Source organism: Metopolophium dirhodum, chromosome 1, assembly GCF_019925205.1.
Source record: "Metopolophium dirhodum isolate CAU chromosome 1, ASM1992520v1, whole genome shotgun sequence".
In the NCBI taxonomy this organism is placed as follows: Eukaryota; Metazoa; Arthropoda; class Insecta; order Hemiptera; family Aphididae; genus Metopolophium; species Metopolophium dirhodum.
The window spans coordinates 105,534,467-105,558,539 of record NC_083560.1 but is presented as its reverse complement, the minus strand read 5'-3'; the positions used below and the strand labels follow the sequence as shown (position 1 = coordinate 105,558,539).

General features: G+C 24.9%; 1 protein-coding gene and 1 pseudogene across 1 annotated transcript; both read left to right on the top strand.

Moving 5' to 3' along the window:
• Positions 1-1,245: 1,245 nt before the first annotated feature.
• LOC132937494 (peroxidase-like) lies at positions 1,246-2,147 on the top strand. The gene is made up of 4 exons (XM_061004316.1): positions 1,246-1,331; positions 1,450-1,626; positions 1,701-1,890; positions 1,957-2,147. The coding sequence occupies exons 1-4, from the start codon at positions 1,263-1,265 to the stop codon at positions 2,145-2,147; spliced, it is 627 nt and encodes a 208-aa protein (XP_060860299.1). The 5' UTR covers positions 1,246-1,262.
• A 2,872-nt stretch (positions 2,148-5,019) lies between these two features.
• LOC132949219 (uncharacterized) lies at positions 5,020-15,440 on the top strand (annotated as a pseudogene).
• Positions 15,441-24,073: the final 8,633 nt, after the last annotated feature.

The following is a 24,073-nucleotide window of genomic DNA, read 5'->3' as shown; positions in this document are numbered from 1 at the left end:
TTATTATTCGACGTACCTATAATCGCGGAATCAATTTCGCGGGGATTCTCGGGCAACGCACGTAACAATGTCACATAATAGGTACGAGGCACTAAACAATAAAATAAGACATAAGCATCTAAATATTATAATGTTTTTATTTTAATTATTTAATTTACTATATGTGTAGACTGTAGGTGGTGTTGTTAAAATGTATATGAATGTTAATGTTATTCCAAAAATAATTTCCATTTTAATTATATTGATACCTACAAGTTATAGTACTATTATAATTTTCATTTTGGATACCTGATTTAAATATCTATATTTTTTTTAAATATTTTTTTCCGATGAGTAAATTTTAATTTTAAACATTCCAAGTAATGTGTGTAATGGCAACAAGATCTTTATTATAATATAATAAATCGGAAATTGTATTATAATATGACTATACATTTTAAAATGTCTTAACATAAATTTGAATTAATATTATATTACATTTGTATATCAATGAAAAATAATTATATATAAGAAACATGTTCTGTTGATTAATGTTTCTAAAGAGAATCTTCGCATATAGCCTACTTATAATTATTAATTTGTATGAACCTACGTTTTTGTTAAGTTTATATATGGAAGATACTTAGACTGACTCTATCTAAAACAAATTAAATTAGCGTTGTTGAAGTACGATAGTATGTGCTTGTCGGTTCCTTCTAAATTAGAATTACTCAAGATTCTATATAACATGTACTATTTGGTTTAAATAATCGTATGGGCCACTGTTTTTTTTTAAATGTAAGAAGGTAAAATTGGTGAAATAAAACTCAATCACTGTTTTAGATCAGAAACAAGTTTATTGGTACACGCGAATTGCGGTGTTATAAATTAGAAAAATTCTACTGTCACTTCAGCACAGATTCCTTCGTTGTTTGACCTATCTACATTTAAAAGTTACTAAAATATATTTGCACCTATACTACCTATATTATATTAAATACAATTATATTGACGACTGTCTACATTGTAGACTCAACAATATAATATGACAACAATAAATACATGTGCCAACCTAAAAATTGATAATGTACACAAGAATATATTATTATGTCGATTGCTGTGCTTTTGTTTCTAAAGAGAATCATCGCATATAGCCTACTTATAATTACTAATTTGTATGAACCTACGTATTTTTTAGTTTATATACGGAAGGCTGAATGATCAACGCAAGTCTTTCACTAAAGGAACATTACAACCGACCAACTGGTTTACTATTAAATTAGATGGATCAGCTTGTCAGAGGGCTATCTACGCAGAATACACAAAAAATTGATATGCTATTTACTAAAACGGTTGGTTTTTGAAATACAATCAATATAACGCAATGACATTACATTACATAATCCTTTTAACAGACTATATTATACGTTTAACTATAATTTAACATTAGTGATTCAAATTTTTTATCAGCTTACAAATCACTTATACAGTGTTTATCCAAACCACGCGTTTGGAATGGACATCGTCAGCTTGGATATACAACGAACCCGCGATCATGGTATACCAAGCTACACAGAATTTAGAAAATATTGTCGACTAAAAGCTATCAGAAGTGTACAAGATTTATCCAAGATCATGGTTGAAGGCGTAAGTTTAAAAGTATATTAAATATTAAATAATGATATAGTACTTACTTTATTCCTGTATATTATAATATTTAGTCAACTGATAGACTATTGAAGCAATACAAACATTGGAGAGATATAGAGCTATTGGTAGGTGCATTGTTTGAGAAACACGAAGAAGACTCAATGGTTGGCCAAACGATGAGATGTATTATTAGAGAACAGTTTATAAGAACTAGAATGGCAGATAGATATTTTTACGATTTACCAAATATATTCAATGAATGTTAGTATATCTGAAATATTTTTAATGATTGATCCTGATTTTAACTATTTTTTTATAATATTTAAGATCAACTGACAGAAATCAGAAAAGTGACGCTTGCCAGAATCCTTTGTGATAACAGCAATAATGTCACAATGATGCAGAAAAAAGTATTTTTGATACCTGCAATGGCTGATTTGCAACTCTGTAATTCCCAATTAATTCCAAAAATTAACATCAATCACTGGTCAGAGATGGTCGTAACATTTCAAAAATAACTTTAAATTTAATAATCAATAATCAGCGGAAGTACCTTCGCTGGATGGTTTGTTCCCTCATAAAACTCAAGCCATTGCATTTAATTTTATTTAAAAAACAGACATTAGGCTTATTATACTTTTTAGATTCTGAGCGAAGCGATGAATGTATTGATTTTACAATGATGTGTGTTTTTTTTTTTTTTTTTTTATTTTTTTTATTTTTATGTCTGTCATCACCTTTTAAGACAGTAAAAGAGCTTGGATTTTCTTCAATAGTAACTTTTCTGATAGGAAAGTGAATCTAGTTGGTACTTTGGGGGGTCAAAAAATTTCCCAGTAATTTTCACAAGCGACGTGAAAAACAAAAGAAAAATTAAGGAAAAACGGGAATTTTTACGCAAAATCTGTTTTCGAGAAAATCGATTTTGGTTTTTAGTGTAACTCTAAAACAAATGACCGTAAGGACATGACATTTTGACTGAATGTTTATATTAGCATTTTCTATACACCATAAAATTTACAAAATATTTTGACTCTTTTTGAGCTGTTTACGGCCATTGTCAGTTTTCAATTTTTTTAGTTTTTTTTTCTATAAATATCAATAAAATTTTATCTGTTGAGTAAAAAAGCTTGAAAATTTAATAGAAGGCTCCTAGGTTATTGTTTCAAAGGCAGATGAAAAAAATTAAAAATCCTTGGTCACAGTTTTTATTTATAAGCATTTAAAGTTCAAATTATGACAAAATACGGAAAAATCACAAAAAATAGCAAATTATTTGGAGTTGAGAATTCATAAAAATTTTTCTTTTTAAATCTAAGATTTGAAAATGTAATATAAGATTACTCATAAGTTTGTCTACCTTTATCAAAAAAAAAAATGTCTAGAAGAAACTTAAATTAAATTTTTATGAGCTTCTGAAATTTATATTTTTACAACATTTGATATTTACTCGATTTCTCATGTAACAATTTTCTTATTTTATTGTAATTAAAAAACGAATGACTGTAGATACTTGAAAATTTCACTGAATGTTTATATTAGCATTTTCTATACACCATAAAATGTTGAAAATATTTTGACTCTTTTTGAGCTTTTTACGGACATTGTTAGTTTTCAATTTTTTTAGTTTTTTTTTCTATAAATATCAATAAATTTTTATTTGTTGGGTAAAAAAGCGTGAAAATTTAATATAAGGCTCCTGATATATCGTTCTAATAGTAGTTTAATAATATTAAAAATATATAGGCACAATTTTTTTTTATAAGCATTTAAAGTTCAAATTTTGACAACATTTATCATATTTATAATTAATTAATTATTTTGTGGTTAAAAATTTATAAATTTTATACATTTTTAACTTTTATGGCTAAGGATTGAAAATTTAAAACAAGGCTCCACGTCGTAAATAGGTTATATATAAATTACTTTATTCACAATAATATCATCAAATATACTTGGAAAAATCATAGGCTGACTGACCGTTTTCGCTCAGAATCGTTTTTCTTATACAATGATATTATATCATTGAATTCAAATTTAACACCATCCATTACAGTGACTTACTTGTAACCTACTGTACAGCAGAGCGACATCCACTTATCCACCTTTTTTTAGTATAAATTGCATTAGTTCTAGATTAAAAAAAATAATTAATAATCAGCCTTTAATATAATCTTTTTTTATTTTACCTATATATCTTGTTTTTAATAATAATTTGAGTCTAAAATTTGCTATGTTACACACTTGTAAGACGGAGACAACAAATTTCACTGTAATGACCCATTAAGGCCAATAAAAAAAAATTATTTTTGTCTGGCGCAGAAAAATTATAGTCAGACCAAAATACAATCTTGATAAATTTTAGGTATGCATACTCCGCAACATCTTAAATGACGGCTCTGCTTTTGCCGAATACTGGTTTTTATGTTTTGTATGAATAAATATTGGCTCAACAATATTTAATTTTTAAAGATGGTTAAAAATTGAATAAATCTTAAAACTCATAATTTATTATTCAATCTTTATCATTAATATTCTATCTTTATTTTCTCTTCATTGAATAAAATATATTTATTTCCAATAGTAATTGGAAATTAAATGTATCTTATAATGTAACATTAAATAATTTAACTATATTAATATTTATTTTTTGTTAATGTGATAATTTGCGAACATGATATTTTATGATATTTGTAATTTTGTGTATATAATTTTATATTGACATGTACGTCAATGCTCAATAAGGCATACATATAATATTAGGTACTAATTGCAATTAAAAAGCATTTATAGTTGCTGTAATAGTTTGGTGGATATATATTTTGAACTTAAATATACATATATACACATTATAATTAATAGGTACTTATAATCGACTTAATTATGAGTCTATATTTAATATTTAATAAATTACATTTTTAAATGTTGATAAAATTTGTAAGTATATAAAACTTTCATTAGTTTATTATTCAGTAAAATTTTCATGTATCTGCGGTCATTTGTTTTAGAGTTACACCAAAAGGTGATGACAGACACAAAAATAAAAAAAATTAAGAAATAAACTTTAAAAAAAAATCACATTATTGTAAAATCAATACATTCATCGTTTCAGGGCCGTTTAGGGGGGGGGGGGGTGGTGGAGGACACTAGGTACAACTGCTCCGGGTGTCAGTATTTTGTGAGCACCGAAATTTTGTGGTCATAAATTTGTTGACTTGTGAATTATTAAAATGTTATAATATTAATTATTTTAATAACAGTATTATATAATATAATTTAGAATAATAGTATTATGCTGTTTGAAATTTATTATTCAAACAACCAATGTATTTATAGCAATATAGCTATCAGCGATCGAAAATTATTAATATACCTAATAACAGTTCCCAAATGTGTTATGATAATACAGGTAATTCGGCGTATTTTGCTATCGTGTGCGGCGTGCTATTTTACAGCACAATTATTACTTATTACTTATTAGGTACCTACTAGATAGTTATAAGCAGGGCTAGGATTTGTATGCAATAAAAAACGGTAAAATATGCGTTTTATTTACCAAAATATGCAAAAATATGCATTTAAATTTTTATAAGATAAACACAAAAATATAGTTACAAAAAAAATATTTTTTTGTTGAAATACATCAGTGATTAGCTGTTCGTCTTTAGGGTCACGTTACCAGTTTTTCAAATTTTTCATAATTCTATAAAATTTGAAAATTAAATTTTATATTTTAGTTGCCACTTCAATTATAAGACTTTTACACTAATCTACTACCTGATACCTATTTATGGGGGAGGGGGGGGGGGGGGGTTGATAGGGTGTATTATATCAAAAAAAAACGACTTTACGGGAATAACGCTCAAGCTTTGTAGAATTGTCGGATTCTGATGACTTTTTTTTTATCTGAAAGAAGAAGACTTCCTACCGCCCACACCAATCTCTGATTTTGTATTTTATTTCAAATAATTGTATTAAAAAACTTGTAAAAAAAATGCTTTTTATCTTGTATTTTTTTAGACATATTATAAAGTTTGAGAATGAAATATTGAAAAACAGAGATCGATGCGGGCTGTAGAATATTTCTCTCTAGCAATTAAATAAAAAATTATGAAATTTGGTTGATTCTATAAGGTGGTATAATTATTCCCGCAGAATATATTTTTGGGGACAAAATGGCATCGGCATCGGGCACCTTAATATAATATAATTGAGAAAAAAAAATAATTTAGAAATAAATTTTATAATTCACATTTACTACAAGTGTTACATGCTACGATCACATATTTTTTCAAATTTTCGAAAATGAATGTCAAATTATTTAATCTTTTATCGCATACCTATTGTACCATAGGATTGTATTTATAAAAATAAAATTTATGTTTGACAAAAAACCAAGTATTATGAAATTTACTATAAAACATTTATTTTTCGCATTCTTATAATCAAAATGTACAATAATATTCATTTTAATCAATATATGCAATAATATGCATTTCATCCAAAATATGCAAAAACATGCAAAATAAAAATACCACAATTTATCTCATCATGAGGTGTTCGTGGACATTACTGACTAAATCAATAATCAGAAGTCGCAAAAAAAACATGCTTTTGCATATAAATCCTAGCCCTGGTTATAAGTCATCAAACTTGAGCGTTTCGAGCCACAGTATTTGTGAATGATGCCAATGTGATGACTGATTATTGAATATAAGTCACAATAAATGTTTTTAAACATTAAAACAATTTTAATTATCATTAATACTTATTTAAATGTCTATATTAATTTGAAATTATTAATGTTTAACAAATTAATTATGATTTATGGGTAACATATAAATATTTTCATAATATTATATAATTAGGTACCTAAGGTACCTTAGGTACTATATCATATTATAAATTTGTATTATTGTAGTTTATTTTAAGTCAAATATATGTTAAAATATTAAAAAAATTAAAGTTTAAACTGATAAGTATAATCATAAATAGAATTATAAAGAACTAGATAGTTATTTTGTTTTATAATAAATGTAACTAAAAGGATCTACATACATAATACTATACATATAATATTATAACAGTTTATTTAACAAACCCAATTTTATGTTCTAAACATTATCAAATTTGTTTTTTAGTATATGAAAGTGGGGGGCGGGAATTTTGTGTATTACAACTCCCACAGTTTTTACTATAGAAAACTGTCAGAGCCCAAAAGTAACAGTGAAACTAATAAGTGTGTAGTGTGTCCCCTGAAATCAGATGTATTTTAGGCACTGCAGTCTACAATTCACGTGAAACCTGCCTATCAGTTAAACCACCTAAACCATTTTTATGTAAAAACGTCGGTTTACTACAGTTGTATATTCTTCCGAACTGAGTCCTAATTGGCCGCCTTCGTCCGCTCGGTACTGTCAAAACATTTGGCGAATTAGTATACACGATAACCAACGACAGTATGATTTATTTCAATAGGTCTGCAGATGTAGTAACAAGTATTAAAAAATGTACAGTCTACCAGGGGCTAAAATACTATGTCCCCTGAAAATCAAAGTGTGTCCCCTGAATCTGTGTCCCAAGTTTTATAACGTGTTTTTTTTAGTTTTGTAGAAATAACAAACATTAATTATTTAATATTTTAATTTACTAATTATCTATTCTGTTAAATTAAGTTAACTACCTACTTATTTTATTTCTATACTATGGACAAGTTTGTTATAAAAAAAAGAAGAAATGATAATGGGGAATTCAAAGTGTTCTAAGCTGTGTCTACTGAAATACAATATTGTAAAACTTTTTTTTAGCAACTTTAGGCATTTGTCTCAAATAATTATACCCCTATAATGGTTATGTACATTGTGAATTATAAATATAAATTGATAGTCAAAAACAGCTTAATGAAAAGTACCTATATTTATAATAAATTAAAATAATATTGTTTACACTATACAGTATCCCCTTTCTACCCTATAAATTGTTTTATTCATTTATTTCATCAAATCGGACTTACTTTTCATACATTTTCGTGTTGTTATAGAATGGCACGTAGTTTGTGCACAACCATTTGGAAGCTAGTACTAACGCAATTTTTTTCGCGTCTTTATTACCAGTGCTCTCTAACGCCATAACTGTAATGTACTGAAGGGGGGGGCATGACTTTGGCTGATCCCACTGTTCTTCTAGACAATACCTATTATCCGATAAAGTGAAACTTTATTTCATTCCCCTTACCTAATCGCGTAAATTAGTAACATCCACTATACAATCACTACCCCGCAGTATTATATAACTCGTATTGTATATTAAACTACCTATACGCATTATACTATACGTACCTAATATATAGTAATAGGTACCTATTGTATATCAATAGAAAATAGTAATTAATCTGCACAAATCAATAATATTCTTGAACATTTTTATGAATTATAATACGCAACAAAATTATAAATAAATGGTTAGAAAACAAATAATAATTTAACTTAATTTAAATAAATCTGTATATAATTAGCTCGAAGTTAACACGTTAAATTTGATAAAAATACTACAGTTAAGTTGAAAATTAGTTACAAAAAAAATTAACGAATTATTTATCTTAGTTACTACGATGCTTGGTACGATTTTTAAACTATAAAGAAATGTTCGGAAGTTAATTTGTTTGTTAAGTGTCAAATAAACATACCAAGTAAGTATCACTTATATAGTTGAAGATTTCAGTCTTGACAATATGCATTTGGTATGTATGGAGGTTAAGAAAAAAATGCTGTTACTCTGGTTCGGTGTATCAAAAAATGCTCCTATCAATGTCCGTATTCCAAATCGAAGTGTCAAGAATATTTCAAATCATTTATCGTTATTGTATACCTTTGTACCGAGTGATTTTTCAAGAAAATGTAGAGGGTTAACTGAAATTTGCCGGTTTAAAGCAACTGAGTTTAGATTATTTTTATTATATACAGGACCTGTGGTCTTAAAAGATATTTTAAATAATGAATGTTGTTTTCATTTTTTTGTGTTTACACATCAGTTTTAGAGTTCTCTTATGTCCTGGTTGTTCTGAAAAGTTAGTGAATTTCAGTGAAAAACTTATTAAATACTTTGTTGAAAATGTTAGTAAAATGTATGGTCCTCAGTTTATTTTTCATAATGTGTATGGGTTATTGCACATAGTTGACGATTTTAGAAAATTTAAGTCGCTTGAAGAGTGTTCATGTTTTCCTTTTGATAATTACATAAAAGTTTTTAAAAAAAATGGTCCGGATACATGAAAAACCACTTGAACAAGATATTAAACGCTACCATGAATCTTTATTCTTTAACCAACCAATTGTTTTGAATTCTCAAAAAAAAATAATTTATAAAAAACCTTACAGTTATGGACCTTCAGTATTTAAGCACTTAACCGTTCCACATTTCCAGATAGTTTTTAAAAATAATATTAAAATAAATATTAAGTCTTCATCAGACAGCTATATTGGGTTCACAGATGAAACATGTCTTAAAATTGTTAAGGTTTTTAATATATGTCGTGATTCTACAACAGAAAAATATGTTTTCGTAGTTAAGCATTTTGAAACTAATAGCATTTTTTTTGATAAACCCATCAGTAGTCTTAAATTAGGTATTGCTGTGGTAAAAAATTTATCAGAATTTTATTCCACCATAGACATTGAGAATACTGAATTCGTAAAATATATGATATTGACTAGTGATAGTAATGTAAATGTTGCATACCCTATTTTACATTCATTTAATTTTTGAATTACTGACAGTTTATTGATATATATGTTAATACATTTTTATGTACCTGTTTACTATTTAATATAAAATTTAATTTATAATAATAATAATAATAATAATAATAATAATTTATTTACGGAAATAAATTCCAATTACAAAAATATTGTAGTGACAGTTTGTGTTAAGTGCACATAATATGGGTTACAACTTAAAAGTAATGTGAATACAAATAACATAAAACAGAACAAAGGAAAAAAGAAGAAAAAAAAAAAGTATATGTATACAAATCTTAAATATTAAATAACGATTTAAACTTAAAGATATTATATAAAAACAGCATAGTATGAATAAATAATTATATTGAGAGTATAGTGGTTATAAATATAGGTAAAAAAAAAATAAAAAGGGGGATAATATGATATAGAAAGCAGAGAAATAGAAGAGGATAAGAGATGATTAGATCAAATATTAGACAAATTAAATAAGGTAGTGTTAAATAAATCTAAGTCTTTAGTTGAATTAGCTGCTGACATAAGTATATTTGCAGGGGTATATAGCATATAGTTTGAAGAGAAAGAGGAAAGATAAAAAGTGGAATTATTTCTGGAATTAGATTGGTTTACTCTAAAATTTAAACGTTCGATTATTTCGGGACAATCTATAATATTATGTAATAATTTATATAAAAATTTACAGTTTAAGATAATAAATCTTTTATTTAATGGCATTATATTAAAGAGATTACAAACGGTTTCATATCCAGAATGAGGAGTTCTTATATAATGATATTTATATGATAGGTATCTTAAAAAGTTATTCTGTACAGTAGATAGACTATGGTTTTGGATAATATTATTAGTATGCCAAATTATAGAGGCATAGTCAAAGTTAGAACGAACTAGCGTAAAGTACAAGATTTTTAGGGCTGATTCATCGTAAAAATCTTTACACATACGTTTTACTAAGCCAAGTTTCTTGTAGGATTTGATACACATTTTTATATGTTTTATTATTATAGTAATATTTATGTTAGTCATTTATTGTAATTGTAATTTGTATTAAAGAGTTTGTATGTTTTGGTATAGTGTAAAATAAAGATGTCCCATTATTTGGTTGTTGAATTTTATGAAAACAATTCAATAGAAGCTGTTTCAGCTAGCTGGTTCAAAAAAAAGAAGGCACTTGCGCATAGCCGAATACTAAAAATGCCAACGCATTAAAAAAATGTGTTGAACTAAAAAGCATTCCTAATGATATTGAATACAGTTATCATACGGCCAAAGTGTTGAAAATATCTGGTAAAATAGGTTATTTGTGTAACATATAGTTTAGTTAATATAGATTTATATACAGTGTGTTTCATTCAAATGGTAACACGAAATATTTCCTTGGATTGAATTGGGGATTTTTCGAGGAGCTAGGGAATACTAAAATACACATTTTGTGATCATTTTGGAATCATTTTGTTTATCAAAGTTGCTTAAAAAAAAATAGTGCTATTGAAATCTGGTGTTGAAAATAGGTGTTTCCATTTTAAAAAATGTAAGTTTTATTGGGCATGCGCACAATAAAAGAATTAAAAATTCGAAAATGATCACAAAATGTGTATTTTAGTATTTCCTAGCTCCTCGAAAAATCCCCAATTCAATCCAAGGTCACTGAACGGAAATATTTCGTGTTACCATTTGAGTGAAACACACTGTATACTACATTGTGTTTCGTTGTATCATATAATATAAGTCCTTTTTAAGTTATATAATGTATATTTAAATGTATGTTATATATATATATATCATATTTTTATTAGCCAGTAAAATAATATCTAATAACATTCACAGTTAATATTATGTTAAATTACTTAAATATGGTTTATTTATATTTAATTTATGAAGTGCTGAAAAATCTACAAGCTAATAGTACTCTTCCAAAATATACAGATGGTCGTTATGCTTCAAAGTCATCAATTGTGAAACAATTATCTTTTAGTGATAATAATACATCTATTCATGAGACCTCCAAGAACAAACATATGGGTAAATGTTTTAAAATAATATCATATATAATTTGTATAGTAGTATGATGGGCAGGCAAATCAAATATTGTTTTATTTATTGGTAATATATATCTTGTTGTCAGTGTATTTTTTTTTTAATTAAGTGGCTGTAGCTTCTATAATTTTTCTTGTGTAAGAATTTTAGCTTGTAGGTATAGCAAAAATATCTAATTTTATATATTTATTTTTTTAATAGTTAATCAGACAAATCTTGAACATGATTATCTTGATAAAAACTCAAATAATAAAGGTACTGAAACTACCTGCAGTAATGAGGTAATATCAACTGATCTTGAAATTAGTAATTTCTTCATGCAATTTTATTTGAACTACCTATATATAAACAATCAAAAAAGTTAATATTTCTAATACGATATAATAGCTGATAATGGAAGCTCAGAAGTTATGCAGAGACACCTCAATATGCCATCAATCAAATTACAATCAACCAGACCCCAGAAATTTCTAATTCTGTATCAGTTTCAAAGGGTTAGTGTAATAAATAAAATAATATTAATTGTAAAACATCCATTTCATAATTACTTAATACTTTAACTGCACATAATAATAAATAATAGTTAACCATTTATTTTAGTTAATGCATATTGTGTCAAGTATAGGATATAGTTATATGGAAATGAAACTTTCATATAACTATAGTTTTATTTCTTATACAATCACCAAAACTCCCATTACTTGATTTTAGCTATGAATTATGATAATATATAATATAAATTTAGTTAAAGTAAATTAAATCTTACATTTATTATTTCTCTACATTTTGAATATATATAGGGTTCTCTCCAACAATTTACAAAACTATACTAAAATAAGCATTTTAAACTGGATTTTTATTTTATTGTATTTAATATATTAAATTATTTATATTATTAATATAATTATTGTGCACAATTAAAGTTATGGTAATCTTATATATTTTATGCAATATGTTGCTATAATTATTAAATTAATTAATATTTATGAGATACTATAACAAATATAATTATATATAACCTGCTATATAATATACACCTACTACATTTTAGTATTTTTCAATATTAATTCATTTTTTATCACTAATAATAAATATATTTGTATATGCAAAATAATACCTAACAATATATTAAAAATATGTAAACCGATAGTATTATTTTTATTTTGATCAGAACTACAGAATTTGAAAAGAAGTGCTTCATAGGCTTTCATTTTTAAAATTTGAATTAAAGCGAGCAGTAAATAACCAATGAGATATGGCCCAAAGACTGGAGATAATAGAAACTAGACTTGAAAATATCATATGACATTTCCAATATTAACAACAATGAATCATCTTCTTTAATTGATAAAGATTTCAATATACTTCTTGACAATATAATTGATCTTGAAATCTTTGAAGAAAAAATTCTGCCAGTAAGGAATTCCGTAGTCAGTTGGTAAGAAATTATATAATATGCTGCTGGGTAACCGGTATTATAATGTATTTAGTACTAATGTACTATGTATAAAGAAAATGTTCCTTTTATTTGTATGTTTACTAATTTTTGAGGTAAATGAACTTTCATACATCGGCAGTAAACATGCCAAGGCAATGGTCAAACGGGTGAAGGGAAAATTATTTAAAGACGAATTATTAAAAGATTACTCATACACCGGTAAAAAGGGCAAAAAAAAATTTTGCTGTCTGGGTTGTACTTCTGTGATTTTTGGTATGATATAATTTTTACTATTATATATATATACCTATATATAGTTATTAATATTATTATAATCAGAAATAATGAAATGATTATTCAATTAACACTTGATAAAATATAATTCTTCTTATTTATATAATATATTATATGTACACCTATATATATATGTAGAAGTTAATACAGTGTTGTATAGGTAACTCCAAGTGGGTTGAGGGTGATATTAACGAACACAACAATGTCAAGTATTAAATAATTCTGTATTACTGTAACAACTTAACCTACTCGGTGCAATCACGATCACGGTTCACTCACTACTGACTGGACCGTGTTATTGTGACACAACAATATACTAACAACTTAATACAATACAATAGATTAAAGCACTGATAATAAATATAAATATAATAGTAAATCTGATGATAATAGATAATACAAATAATCCCACGTTTATATATATACATTAATATTGTATTATCTTCTATACCTTTTTAAATATAATACTCAACTTTTATGGCTGTAAATTGTAATGTCTTATGTTGTAACGTGTCCGCTTCAACACTCGAATTTGAATTAGAGGTATAATAATAAAGACACACAAATTTACGTATACTCAAAGTGTTTTTATTAAAAGTAACAAACGTCTTGAATAGATATATTCAAGAACGTACTCACGTCGTCTCCAGTAATCAACTCCCTTACTATCCCTATCGCTTTCCTATTTAAGCTAAACGGTATCACCTTGTAAATGTGATGACCGATAATTTCTAATGAGGTTCTAATCTTAGACATCACCTCTGAACTATATACACTAGGGTGGAACGAAAATATTTATTTTGTAATTTAATTTTATAATAGTAAGGAAAACTTGTGTTCTAGTATGTATAATATGTAAAAAAAAAAATTGTCAACATAGAGTGTTGTTTTGAGGTGCCGCCGAGCATTTAAAATCTATATATAGAAATAGGAAACGAAAAACCTAAGTATCATTATTTTTATTACTTTACGATATCACCAAATTTATTTTGACCATAGTTAATAGTTTAATAGATTAAATAAGGCAATCAGCATTATTATCATTTGACTTACGATTAGTATCGCACTATTTATCATCGAGTGTGGACGTAAACGACGTTTTACAGTGCTAATATAAAGTTATTAACGCATTTATTCGTTTAATTTTCAATTAATTTCTGAAATGGCTGTTTGTACCAGAATTAAGTCAAAATGTCCAATTTTTGGTGACACTCGTGATCTTAGTAATTTAGTTTTACCTACCTATGAAGATGTAATGAAGTTCTATTTACAAGTAAGAAACCAATTAAAACAAAATAGTAATGGAAAAGATCCAACTGTTAAAATAATTTCTGAAATAGTAGTGACAGATGTAGAAAAAATATGGCAGAAAGCCTCTATTCCAATAGTATCGCACATTCGTGCACTTCAACTGTTAATAAATTATCACGATAAGTACAAAAAATAATTAAATCTATTAAAAACAGGAAAAATACATTAACTTTTAAATCAAATCTAGAAAAATTTCAGAATAATGCAAAAGAAACACTATTTGATTTAGCAGCTTGCAAATGTATTGAATTCTATCTTTGCTCTGAAAAATCTGTGAAAAAAAATAGAAGCAAGTCGAATTGACAAACATAATAAAAAAGAGCTGTGTGTAAATAATATTATGGAAACAATAGAAACGGATGAAACATATAATACTGACAATGACGACAATACAGATGAAGATTCCAATTATTCACCAAATTCAATGTCCTCATTGTCTTCAACGTATAGTGCTAATAAACAGTCACAAATGAGACTCGAGTTACCAGCTCTAGCATTAGCGTGTGATAGAACGGGAATATCTGATCGAACTGCTGCTACTATTGCTAGTGCATATTATACACGCTTTCCGTATATCTGGTATTCTTACAAAGTCAATGCATGTTATAGATAATAGAACTTATACACAATAATATATACATATATAGATATAAGAGTATTAATTTATATACTAATAATAATAATGATGATGAGGATTATTACACTTAACACTAATTTTGCAGCTTTATAGAGCTAAAATACCCAAACATCCTAAATATTTTTGCTACCCTAATTATTCATTTTAAATATTTTTTAGATGCTGTCAAGAAGCAAAATAAATTTAAACATTCATCTCAAAATGAAATGGAGGATATCATCAAATATGTTCTCGCTCAAGCTGTGATAAATTTTAAAAACATTTTATTTTATATAATTTAAATTAATATACGAATATAATATATATTATTTAGGTAGTAACATATTCTCACAAGATGTGATTAAATTTAAAAATATTTTGTTTTATACCTATAATTATAAATAAAATATAATAATATATATTATATACAATGTATGTATTATTTATGTAATAAGATTCTCATAAGCTATGATTAAATTTAAAACTATTTTGTTTGTATAATTTAAATTAATATACGAAGAAAATTATTTTTTTATTTTTATTAATTTGGAATAATATAGTTATTGTTTATTATAAATAAACCTATATTAATAGTTTAATTTTTAATGAACATTAGTCGATAATAACAATTAAATATTTGTTTAGAAATATAGATTGCAAAACTCCAAATGGTTCAAACGTAGTTTATTAAATATTGAAATTAATATTTAAAAATTTTTAATCAATAAAAATTAAATATTTATTATTCATCAAGATTTTTTATCAAATATTTATTGTACACAAAATAAATATATGTGTGTTGTGTGGGTATGAAACACTCATATATTTTCTTTGTTGAAGTTTAGATTTCGAGTTTGAGTATTATAGTTTACAATAACAAATATACCTACCTTCTACCTATTAGGTACCTGTATAAATGTTCAATATAATTTATTTTATTTTACACAATTAAATTCAAAATAGAAAGTATATAAACTAAAAATAATAAGTATTTGATAATCCTATTTTCTTTTAAATACAGATACTTTAAGAAAATATTTAAAATAATTGATCCAAGTACTTTTACTCAAGTACTTTACTTGACTGACTCCAAGGTATATGTTAAATTATTAAGCTTGATGTTTTGACTGCAGGTTGGGAAACGTCATCGTAATAATTGCAATCGAAGACGACTCAATGGTTGGCCCAACGATGAGATGTATTATTAGAGAACAATTTATAAGAACTAGAATGGCAGACAGATATTTTTACGATTTACTAAATATATTCAATGAATGTTAGTATATCTGAAATATTTTTTAATTAATGATCCTGATTTTAACTATATTTTTATAATATTTAAATCAACTGACAGAAATCAGAAAAGTGCCAGAATCTTTTGTGATAACAGCAATAATGTCACAATGATGCAGAAAAAAGTATTTTTGATACCTGCAATGGCTGATTTGCAACTCTGTAATTCCCAATTAATTCCAAAAATCAACATCAATCCCTGGTCAGAGATGGTCGATACATTTCAAAAATAACCTTAAATTTAATAATCAATAATCAGCGGAAATACCTTCACTGGATGGCTTCTTCTCTCAAGAAACTCTTGGCATTGCATTTATTTTTATTTAAAAAATATACATTATGCTTATTGTAATTTTTTTTTTTTGGTATAGATTGTATAAGTTCTAAATTAAAAATAATAATTAATAATCAGCATTTAACTATTTTTTCATTTTCCCTATATATGTTGTTTTTAATAAATATTTTTAAAATTAATTATGAGTCTATATTTAATATTTAATAAATTACATTTCTGATTGTATAAAATATATTTTTAAATGTTGATAAAATTTGTAAGTATATAAAACTTTCATTAGTATATTTAAACAATACAGCTAAAATATTTTTAGAAATTTAAAACAAAAGATAAATTGGGCAAGGTAAAAATTAGAAATGGAATTCTAAATATACACGTAATGTTGTTGGGCCCCAGGGAACTGCCCAACTTTTCCCAATGACAGCTACGCCACTATTTTGCCTCCCACGCCTATTTAAAAATAGAAGACGGTCAGTCAGCCTATGATACCTAACCCATAGCTATATAAGTTGAATATTTTATACATTTTTAACTACAGAATAATTTATTATTAAATTTTAAATTTGATAAATTTTGTCAAAATTGTAACTTTAAAAGAAAATTGTGATTATGTATTTTTAATATTTTTCAACTGCTATTGTAACAATATATCAGGAGCCTTGCATTCAATTTTCACGCTTTTTTCCCAACGAATAACATTTTATTGATATTTATAGAGATACAAACTAAAAAAATTGAAAACCGACAGTCCGTAAGCAAATCAAAAAGAGTCAAAATATTTTAAAAATTTTATGTTGTAGAGAAAATTAAAATATAAACATTCCTTAAAATGTTCATGTATCTACGGTCATTTGTGTTAGAGTTACACCAAAAACCAAAGTGCTTTTGAAAACTATTTGAAAATTTTTACTTTTGACACCTCCCCCTCACCACCACCCCACCCCCCTAAAGTTCCAACTAGATTCACTTTCCTATCAGAAACGATACGGGCGCCGAAATTTTGTCGTCATAAATTTGTTTACTTGTGAATTATTAAAATGTTATAATTTTAATTATTTTAATAACGGTATTATATAATGTAATTTAGTATACCTAATAGTATTAAATATATAGTATTATGCTGTTTGAAATGTATTATTCAAACAACCAATGTGTTTATAGCAGTATAGCTATCAGCGATCGAAATGTATTAATGTATTAATATACTTACCTAATAACAGTTCCCAAATTTGTAATGATTATGTCAATAGACATCAGTTATTTTATAATAATACGTGCAATACGGCGTATTATGCTATAGTTTGCGGCGTGCTATTATACAACAAAATAATTAATTATTACTTATTAGGTACCTACTAGATAGTTATAACATTATAAGTCAACAAACTTGAGTGTTTTGAGCCACAGTATTTGTGAATGATGCCAATGTGATTACTGATTACTGAATATAAGTCACAATAAATTTTACTAAACATTAAAACAATTTTAATTATTATTAATCCTTATTTAAATGTCTATATTAATTCGAATTTATTCATGTTTAACAAATTAATTATGATTTATAGGTAACATTTATCTTTAATTTTAAAACCATATATTTTACTTTGATATATTTAATATTACTGTAAATCTTAATTACTAACAATAGGTACCTATATAATATATTCCTATCATATTTCTTGAACCACTGAAAATAATAAATTTTATGCTACTTACCAATTTTCAGCCAATATATATTTTACTGTAGTGTAATTACAAGAAAAAATTTAATTAGAATCTTTAAATATTATCCATGTAATAATCTAATATATTATGAATATTGTATATTATCTAATAATTCTAACTACTTAGGTAGTACTTATGTATTTAAACTTAAATATATATATTTATAGACAGTAATTTGTGCCTAAACACATTGACATTTTTTTTTCAAAATAACAATAAATAATTTGTGTGGGAGCCCAGTAGTTCTAAATTATATTATAAGTACATAAATAGTGTACTTATATAAATGTATAAAACAAAACTTTGAAATCCTCAATCACAGATAAAATATTTTTTATAAACCAAACATTTTTATATTTCATTTAAACAGTTTAATAATACATTAATCATAATATCGCATAGCCATATTTGACGATACTTAAGGGGACGTTACAGCGACATTTATTGTATCTGTCTTATAGCAACTTATGTTACGCACCAGTTATGTGTATTTTAAAATTGTAAGCTGTTTGAACATCTTAAAATATAATAAAAAGCCTATGTCATTGTCTAGATAATAATCTTACCTTTAAATTTCATAATATCTAAATTTTAAACTAACGGAGATGAACATGTTCTGCTGAGCGTAAAATTTGCTATGTTACGCACTGGTAAGACGGAGACAACAAATGTCACTGTAACGGCTCATTAAGACAAATTAAAAATTAAAAACAAAATTTTTTGTCTGGCGCTGAAAAATTATAGTCAGGCCAAAATACATCTTGATAAATTTTAGATATGCATACTCTGCAACACTTTAAATGACGCCTCTGCTTTGGCCCTAATACCGATTTTTATGTGTCTTATATAAACTACAACGTATCAATATGTAACTATGAAACACTCATCTGTTTTCTTTGTTGAAGTTTAGATTTCGAGGTTGAGTATTATAGTTTACAATAACAAATATACCTTATACCTACAATATAAATTTTCAATATATTTTATTTTATTTTACACGATTAAAATCAAAATAGAAAGTATATAAACTAAAAAGAATAAGTATTTAATAATCCTATTTTCTTTTAAATACAGATACTTTAAGAAAGTAATTAAAATAATTGATCCAAGTACTTTTACTCAAGTACTTTACTTGACTGACTCCTATGTATATATTAAATTATTAAGCTTAATGTTTTGACTGCAGGTTGGGAAACGTCATCATAATAATTGCAATAGTTGTTATTGGACATTTGGACCAATTATTTACACTGAAATGTTACTATCGTGTTGTATACTATTGTATTCATACAGTATATTTTATTATTCGTTTATAGTTGCTTTCATAATATTATAATATAGGTCATACACTCGTTATCAAATAGTAGTGTTATGGACTATAATTTATTGTTACAAATAGTGTTATAATGCAGTAAAACACAAACGCCAAATTATATTATGTGACAATTAATATTTAAAAAAGAAGATACTTCATGTATTTGACTGTTTGAATATCTTATATAAGGTGGTATAGGTCAGTGGCGTAATTATATTAATGAGAGTTAATGAGAGTGGGGAGTGGTCACATAATTTCCGCAACACAAAGCTACATTTATAATATGATCCAGTAAAAATATTTAATATCGTTTTATTTTAATTTTAAATGTTACCCTTCATACATCCTCTTTCTGATTAATAATAAAAACATTTTTAATTTCTAGGTAATAATGTCTAGATAATAATATGATTCAAAACCATTTTTACAAAGGTAGATAATTTTTTCCTAATTTTAATATTTCTTGGTAAATATTCTCACATAAAATATGAAACTCGCTGTATGTAAATAGCTATTGTTAATGTGTTATCACTTATTTTTTAGCTCCAATTTTAACTTACTAATTTGGAAATGTAGAACAAATTAAATGACTGATTCAAAAAATATTTATAACAAAATGTTAAATTATAATTAACAATCTTTGACTGACGTAACATTTAAGTATTCTAAACCATCCACAAATAATCATAAAAAAATACATTCTTAAAAACTTTAAATTACTCACAACTATACGCTAACTTTTCATTTAAAATCAAATATTGACAGACTATTACTATTGACCTAACCTACTAAAATTATCTATAATAATACCATATTTGTTTATTCGTTGATTAATATTATACTATATTTATAATATAGGTTCAACAAGTAAGCTGGAACAAAATATGGATGTACTTATTAAAAATACAAATTTAGAGTTTTCTTCCGATTGTATTTTGAGTCAAGGTAATCAAATGCATTGTACGTTTTATATGTGCTCCTACAAAAATCTAAAACCAATGTTATTAAAATTCTATTACAATATAAATTATTTATAAAATTAGAAGAATATATTTCATGTTATTATTGCCAACGACGGTATTACGATCAAGGATGGTCATTAACGATTTAAAAAGTTAAAGTTAAGTTAAAAAGTTAATTTTATTTTAAATTTTTAACTTAACTAGTTACTTTTGGCTTTTCATTAACTTAACTGTTAACTTACTAAATTTCTTTCTTTATTAACGTGAAATTAATGAGTTAATTTTTTATTTTAAGAAGTCAGTTAAGTTAATTTATTTTGTTTTTAATTTTATAATATTTCACTATTTCAGTCTATTTCGTTTTCATGTCAAAAAATATGTATCGTTAATTGTTTAAAATTAAAAATGTACCTATATATCATTCGAATCTAACTTTTATGGAAATATTGTATGAAGTATCGTTCTCTAGTCTCTACTATCCATAATGAGCATATTAAAATTAATTAGGTATAGGTTTATTTCCTTATCCATTTTAAAAATAAATAAAAAAAACCTTGTTTTAAATTTCCAATTCTTAGCTATAAATGTTGAACATTTGATAAATGTTGTCAAAATACAAACTTAAAATACCTTTTGTATCAGGGTTAATTAAAATTTTTAATTTTTTTTTGATTTCTCAAAATGTATAGAATTAATTTTATTATTAATTTATTGTTTTATAAATATTTATAAAATAATATTGGTTTTGTAATTTAATTCGTTATTTTATATTTAGTTATTTAATATTTAAATTGAATTTTAAATTTTAAAAGTTAGGTATTTTGATTTTATATATTATAATATTTTAAATTTAAATTATTTTAGGGATAAGCTTAAAATTTTTATATAATAATTTATTTATTTTAATAATTTATAGGAATAGAAATTTTTATTTTAAGTTTGTACAAATGTATTATTTATTTAGTTTTAATTTATTATAAATTTATTTTTTTTTTTTTATTAAATTTTATTAATTAATATTTAATTTTTAGTAATAATGATTAAATTAGTATAATTTATATTTATAAATTATGAATTCGGCAAAAATTATTTTCATCTGTTTAACAAAAACATTGTATTAAGTTTAATTTAATATAGGATCTGCTCAATGATTTATTAAATAGCTGCAGTATTTTGACAGTGCAAAGTAGCATATTAATAAGTCTTTTAATTTTTTATTATTTATTATTTATATAATTAAAATTTTATTTTTAAGTAAAAAAGCTTAAATTATTTAAAGGGACGATAAGACCCTATAAAACTTTATAAATATTAATTCTAATTTTTTTGGATTATAAATATTTTATTTTATTATTTTTTTTATTGGGGTGATAAAAAAAATTATTAAACTTTTTTTAAAATTTTACATTATTTAGTGATTATTTGAATTAAAATTTTTAATTATAGGAAAAAGTTACTTTAGAGATAACAGCGTGTTCATTTTTTAAGTTCAAATTTAAAAATTAGTTTACGACCTCGATGTTGAATTAAAATTAATCTTAGGTGCAAAATTTTAAGTATTAGGTCTGTTTGACCTTTAAATCCTTACATGATTTGAGTTCAAACCGGTGTAAGCCAGGTTGGTTGATATCTTTTAAAAATAATTTATTTTAGTACGAAAGGATTAAATAATTAAATTAAATTTTTTTATTAAGTGAATTAAATTAATTTAACTATTTTGGCAGATAATTGTGTTAAATTTAGAATTTAATTATAGATAGTAATTTTTATATTTATTATAATTATTAATTTTTGGATTTTATTTTTAATAGTTTTTATAAGAGTTGCTTTTTTTACTTTATTAGAACGTAAAGTTTTAGGTTATATTCAATTACTTAAAGGGCCTAATACATTTTTTATTAAAGGTGTTTTTCAACCTATAGGTGATGGTTTAAAATTATTTTTTAAAGAATTCAATTATCCTAGAAATAAAAATTTTTAAATTTTTATAATTTCTCCTATATTAGGTTTATTAATTTCTGTTTTTTTTTTATTTTTTTATTTTTTAAGACTGTAGATAGGTACTTGAAAATTTCACTGAATGTTTATATAAGCATTTTTTATACACCATAAAATTTTGAAAATAATTTGACTCTTTTTGAACTGTGTACGGACATAGTCAGTTTTCAATTTTTTTAGTTTTTTAGATTCTGAGCGAAGCGATGAATGTATTGATTTTACAATGATGTGTGTTTTTTTAAAAAATTTTTTATTTTTTATCTATTTAATTTTTTTTTTATCTTTGTGTCTGTCATCGCCATTTAGGACAGTAAAAGTTCTTGGATTTTCTTCAACAGTAACTTTTCTGATAGGAAAGTGAATCTAGTTGCTACTTTGGGGGGTCAAAAGTAAAAATTTCCAATAGTTTTCAAAAGCACTTTGCTTTTTGGTATAACTCTAAAACAAATGACTGTAGATACATGAACATTTTACTGAATGTTTATATTTCAATTTTCTATAAACCATAAAATATTTTGACTCTTTTTGAGCTGTTTATTGACTGTCGGTTTTCAATTTTTCTAGTTTTTTTTTCTATAAATTTCAATAAAATTTTATCTGTTGAGTAAAAAAGCTTAAATATTTAATAGAAGGCTCCTAGGTTATTGTTTCAAAGACAGATGAAAAAAATTAAAAATCCTTAGTCACCGTTTTTATTTATAAGCATTAATAGTTCAAATTTTGACAAAATACTGAAACATCACGAAAATTAGCAAATTATTTTGAGATGAGAATTCATAAAAATTTTTCTTTTTAAATCTAAGATTTGAAAATGTAATATAAGATTACTCATAAATTTTTCTACCTTTATCAACAAAAAAAATGTCTACAAGAAACTTAAATTAAATTTTTATGAGCGTCTGAAATTTATATTTTTACAACATTTGATATTCACTCGATATCTCATGTAACGATTTTCTTATTTTGTTGTAATTAAAAAACGAATGACTTGAAAATTTCACTGAATGTTTATATTAGCATTTTGTATACACCATAAAATTTTGAAAATAATTTGAGTCTTTTTGAACTGTTTACGGACATAGTCAGTTTTCAAGTTTTTTAGTTTTTGTTTTCTTTAAATATCAATAAAATTTTATTTGTTGTGTAAAAAAGCGTGAAAATTTAATGCAAGGCTCCTGATATAATGTCACAATTGCAGTTGAAAAATATTTAAAATATATAGGCACAATTTTTTTTTATAAGCATTTAAAGTCCAAATTTTGACAACATTTATCAAATTTATAATTTATTAATTATTTTGTAGTTAAAAATGTATAAAATGTTCAACTTTTATGGCTAAGGATTGAAAATTTAAAACAAAGCTCCACGTAAATAGGTTATATATAAATATTACTTTATTAACAATA

Coding starts and splice junctions, on each gene's coding strand:
- LOC132937494 (XM_061004316.1), top strand. CDS start 1,263: ATGGATCAGCTTGTCAGAGGGCTATCTACGCAGAATACACAAAAAATT. Junction 1,627..1,700: donor CCAAGATCATGGTTGAAGGC/GTAAGTTTAAAA, acceptor TATAATATTTAG/TCAACTGATAGACTATTGAA. Junction 1,891..1,956: donor ACCAAATATATTCAATGAAT/GTTAGTATATCT, acceptor ATAATATTTAAG/ATCAACTGACAGAAATCAGA.